This window comes from Trachymyrmex septentrionalis, unplaced genomic scaffold (assembly GCF_001594115.1).
Source record: "Trachymyrmex septentrionalis isolate Tsep2-gDNA-1 unplaced genomic scaffold, Tsep1.0 scaffold25, whole genome shotgun sequence".
Lineage (NCBI taxonomy): Eukaryota > Metazoa > Arthropoda > Insecta > Hymenoptera > Formicidae > Trachymyrmex > Trachymyrmex septentrionalis.
This window is the reverse complement of record NW_017305408.1, coordinates 71,496-76,413: the sequence shown is the minus strand read 5'-3', so window position 1 is coordinate 76,413 and position 4,918 is coordinate 71,496. Positions and strand designations below refer to the sequence as shown.

Sequence of the window (4,918 nt, the reverse complement as noted above, 5' to 3'; positions counted from 1 at the left end):
TATATAGCACAGGTTTCAGCAATATTATAACAATATTGCAATAATATTGTAATAACACTACAAATATTGCAGCACGCGATTTGAATACGATTCACTGATAACATTCAAAATATTTGAGAGAGAAAAGATGAAATAACATACTTATTAAGAAAAGATAAAATAAATATGCTTATTTATTAATTTTTCGTTGACCACATGTATATGTTAAGAATAAAAAGTCTATTATATACTGATACATGCAGTCAGAATGAAGAAGATATATAGGGTATCGGGATTAATATAATAAACATTTGTAATGAATCCTATATAATATATAATATAAAAATACATTATTTTGTTATAATAGTAAAAAATCTCTCATAATATAATATAAATGAAAATAAAAAATTTCCCCTTTAATCAATTTTTATTAATTTAAAAATTAATTATAAACATACATTACATATAAAATAAATATCTTATATATAATAGTCTTGATATTATAATAAAAAATCATTAATAAAACTTTTATATATATAATTCAATATAATAATAAAAGAGACTCCTTAACATTCAAAAAATTAATAAAAAATGTTTGTTATTAATGTAAGAAAATTGCTAGCATAATTAATTAATGTTCTAAACGTGAATGCTATTTATTTACAAAAATCCTACAGTGGACACATTTAATTATCACATAAATCATGTGTTAGCCTATCTTTTGGTATACCAACTAACAAGTGATTCTTAAGTGAACTCGTTTCTGGAATTAATTTAGCGAAATAAACTTTGTACCCAAATTGTTCGGCAAACAGCTTTCTGTCCGTGTCTACAATTGTCATACATTTGTAGCCTTGTTTAGTCTTAATATTTAATTCGTCATGCGTTTGATCCGCTGCATGACTGAGATATGAGTATTCTTTATTATTAACATGTTCCTTAAAAACATCACTTCGCGGGTACGTTAACTGATGACAATTCTGCAGCGAGCCATAACAGCAAGGGCAACTCACGAAAATTGCATTCTTTCGTATGCAACATTGAATTACCAAATCCGTTGATAAGCCACAAGCATGTAATGATGTACCAATGTCGAAATCTCCCTTGAAATAATTCAGATTACACTGACAAAACTTTACGTTCGTTAACTTCATCCTTTCCACCCTTTTCTTGGCTCGATTCAAAGACTCCTCTTTATTTTCCAATAGAATAATTGTGCAACGAGGTAGCAAATATGCTATCAATATTCCCAAATGGCCAGTACCCGAACAGAAATCTACAATAATATCCCCTGCCTTCGCCAACTTCAAAACGGGTTTGCACAGATTTTGCAGTTGATCTTGTTTTCGTCGCAGCCTTACAACTGGCAATGACCCGCCTGCTGGTGTGGCCTCAAAAGGGATATCAGACCAGTTTAAATTTACTTCTATACCAAATGGTTCAACATCAAGTTGCATTGAAATATTCATGTCTTCAATCAACTGCAACGAACGTTCTATATCCTCTTGCCTTGTGAAAATGCGGTTTTTTGGTTTGTATCGTTTATAATCGCTCTTGTATAAGCTTTCATTTACTACAACTGGAAGAGTATACTGTAAATTTGAATTATGGCTCTGTGAAGGTAAATATTTTGCGCAACTTCGTATGCGAAAATCATCCAACATTCTGTCATACCATTGGACTGTTAAGGGTATCAGCTTTGATATCTGGCTTGGAAACATATTCAGTAGAATATGCATACACACAAAGATAATTAAGTCAGCTAATGTAATATATCCACTATCCGCATACTTATGTATCGGCATACCTGTCTTATCACGTTCAGTTATATCAACGGTATCAAACTTTTTGCTTGCAATATACTTATATAAATTGTGCACTCTAAGCGGTTGAGACATGTGGTATTCAAATCTGGCTAAATTAACAGGCAATTCAGAGTTCTCTAAAACCTTTGTATCTAAAGACTTCAGAGTTGAAATTAAATCGACCTCGCAAAATTTAGTCCACACACTTGCCTCCGAACAAGCCATCAAGCAGGAATCCTTAAAGCCCAATAACATAGTTTTATCGTTTAGTAAATTTGGATTCATATTTTTTACAATATGTCTTAATACTGTACACAAACCAGCCATGCAGCTGTCTTTATTCACAATGACAATTGGTAATTCAAACGAGCTTGCATAATAAGGCATTTCATTTACAATCTCATAAACAAAATCTGTGAGATCTATTGTGTAAGCTTGTTCAGTTAAATCCTGTTTACTTGGTACTAGTTTAATACTAATTGAAGAGTCACAGTATTTTATAGTAAAAAAAGTTACTAGAGTTTCTACTGGAACAAGACACAAATCTGCCATAGAATATATAGCTAAATATATTTCACTCCCCATTTCTTTCTCTTTGTCTTTTTCTTGAACAAGTAAAAAATATATAAATATAAAACTTTTCTATCTACTTTTCTCAACTTGTAGCATTCATGCGCTAATTCGTAATTGTCTCGCTACTTTTCTGATTATTCTCTGTCTTAATATATTCTCTCTCCAATATACAGCTAAGCAAGAGAAGATTGCTGCAGCAAACATGAAACCCTCAAACTTCCAGAATGTTTTTTCCTCTAGCCAAGCTACTTTGTCACAACTGTAATACAAATATGAGAATGTAGTATAGAATCAAATAGATATCATATACCAAATCCTGATGATCGATTGTACGTTTCGAAACAAGGCAAAAATTAAGCTCACTTTAAAAAGTGAGCAAATTCACTAAGTGTTGACTAATTAATAAATATTTTAAATTCACTTACTTTCTAATTTTATTTTTCTAATTTTTACTTTATTTCAAGATACGCAATCAATCTTCTGTCAATGTGCTTTACCTTCTTGTTATCGTTTCACCACTCTTACATTTCAGCACTTCTTTATATCTCGCATGGACACAAATGTCAATGCTTTCACTAGCAATTTCAAAGGCAGTGCATGGATGACATTCAGATATCACTTCATACTCTTCGCCAGAGATACAAGAGGAATTATTCTCATAATTATCAACATAAAGTTTACTTGAGCTGTTCGTCCAATGGCTCTCGATAATTAGTGCTAAAACTGTTAATCTGTAAAGAATGTAATTATACAAGAAATTAAGTTTCTTCACAAATGCTTTGTTTAACAAAGTCTATAGCAGTCTTCTATTTAGGCTGTGTTCGGAAACACCACCTGAGTACCTTCATATATTTTATCTCTATTATTCGAATGTTGACGAATAAAATGACACATTGCTCTGGAGCTACTCCGAATGGTTTCCGAACATACATTTAATTCGGTAAATATGAGAAACTAACCCTCCTAAAAATGTGATACCTAACAACATTCGCTTCTTCGTGCAAGATTCGATCATTTCGGATTTCTCTCTATTTTCACTATAATCACTCCACTCTGATTATATTACAGATCCACTATAAGCTCTACAGAGAAAGACCGTAACTTATCCCTTGTAGTAATTGTAGTTGAGTATCTTGCACTTTTCATCTTTCTTCCTCTTCTCATTAATGTCTAACCATTAAATTATGCCTAATTCATTCTAATCTAATCGGGATATATATATATATAGAGAGAGAAAAACCCATAATGCATCATGAGAGAAGAATGCAAAGTCTGAACACATAAGGTTTGTTCGCGTCGCATGCTCCAACATGCTCCAATGTGCTCCTGTTATAGCTTCTACTCACTTCAACGAGCGCGTTAGAATGAGTAAATGCTAAAGTGGGAGCATTTTAGAGCATGTCAGAGCATACAACGCGAACATGGTGTAAAAAGCGAGGTGTAGCATTTTCGACGTGCGCACTCGTTCAATTTCTGAACCAATTAGCACACGATCCATTTTGCAAGCAATTGTTCGTTTTATCTCTCGGGAGCTGGGCATCTAATGGAATAAAGTCGAATGGATTCCAGCAGTCGGAATTATTTCAGCAGCCAGCGTCAAATAATCAGATGGTAACAATGAATGAATCTAATGATATTATGAATGTCAGATTGAGGACCGCGCGACAAAAGTTGAACTCAATCCAACTTTTACCGCGCGGCGAAAGTAATATTACATCATTTCTAGAAGTTTTGCACGATGAGGTCGACTTAAGGGTATCAATGGGCGAGTTCAAGATGGTAAAGCGGCTAGGCATATTTACCGAGCGATTGAATATGATTGGTTGGATCTATAAGTAACAACCAATTATGCTCATTTGCTCGGCAAGCAGGCTAGCCGCTTTGTCAACTTGAACATGTCCATTGGCCTAGTTTCCACTGAGGGTTTAATCCGGATCAGAATGTAAGAACCAACCAATTACAGTCGAGCATTCCTCTATCATTCGACTGTAACAGGGGAATACTCGACTGTTGGTTGGTTCTTACATTCTGATCCGGATTAAACCCTCAGTGGAAACTAAGCCACTACTCATGAAACTTTATCCCTGGGAAAGTGAAAATTTTAACCATTATTGAACTAATGGAGAAATTTTTTACTTTTCACTTTTTATCCTAAGAAAAAAGTTTCATGAATAGGTGCATCTAGAAGCACAACCGCTCACTTGAGCTCTTGTATCTGTTTGGTCTACATTTTGAGATTTAATGGAATGTGCCAATCAGGTGCAAAAGCTCACTGAGCGCTCAGTGCTTCTGGATGCACCTATTGATATCAAGAACATAGAATTATTGGTTAGCGCGATAACTTTCACCGCGTGCAAGCGTTGCCGCGTTCTGTGTGCAGGAGCCATTAGGGTGCCGTCCCATTGAGCGGAAATTGACGAAACGGAATGAACCACGCGACTAACCTCTACCAAATTGAGAAAGATAAGGGTTTATAGACAGAAAAAGAGAGAGAGAGAGAGAGAGAGAGAATAAAAGAGATTGCGCTAGTATAGAATGAGTGAAAGAAAATCGCTCGTATC

The 4,918-nt window shown here is 34.3% G+C and overlaps 2 protein-coding genes across 2 annotated transcripts; both read right to left on the bottom strand.

Moving 5' to 3' along the window:
- Positions 1-636: 636 nt before the first annotated feature.
- Positions 637-2,409, bottom strand: LOC108748950 (glutathione S-transferase C-terminal domain-containing protein homolog). The gene has a single exon (XM_018487395.1). The coding sequence runs from the start codon at positions 2,367-2,369 to the stop codon at positions 666-668; it is 1,704 nt and encodes a 567-aa protein (XP_018342897.1). The 5' UTR covers positions 2,370-2,409; the 3' UTR covers positions 637-665.
- A 21-nt stretch (positions 2,410-2,430) lies between these two features.
- On the bottom strand, positions 2,431-3,554 carry LOC108748953 (protein JTB). Its single transcript, XM_018487397.1, has 3 exons — positions 3,317-3,554; positions 2,855-3,088; positions 2,431-2,616 (listed from the first exon to the last, which is right to left on the bottom strand). The coding sequence occupies exons 1-3, from the start codon at positions 3,370-3,372 to the stop codon at positions 2,454-2,456; spliced, it is 453 nt and encodes a 150-aa protein (XP_018342899.1). The 5' UTR covers positions 3,373-3,554; the 3' UTR covers positions 2,431-2,453.
- Positions 3,555-4,918: the final 1,364 nt, after the last annotated feature.

Excerpts from the sequence above, each read along its gene's own strand:
- LOC108748953 (XM_018487397.1), bottom strand. The coding sequence starts at position 3,372 with ATGATCGAATCTTGCACGAAGAAGCGAATGTTGTTAGGTATCACATTT. Across the intron at positions 3,089-3,316 it reads GGTATCACATTTTTAGGAGG|ATTAACAGTTTTAGCACTAA; the intron begins GTTAGTTTCTCA and ends CATTCTTTACAG. Across the intron at positions 2,617-2,854 it reads GGTGAAACGATAACAAGAAG|TTGTGACAAAGTAGCTTGGC; the intron begins GTAAAGCACATT and ends TTTGTATTACAG.
- LOC108748950 (XM_018487395.1), bottom strand. The coding sequence starts at position 2,369 with ATGGGGAGTGAAATATATTTAGCTATATATTCTATGGCAGATTTGTGT.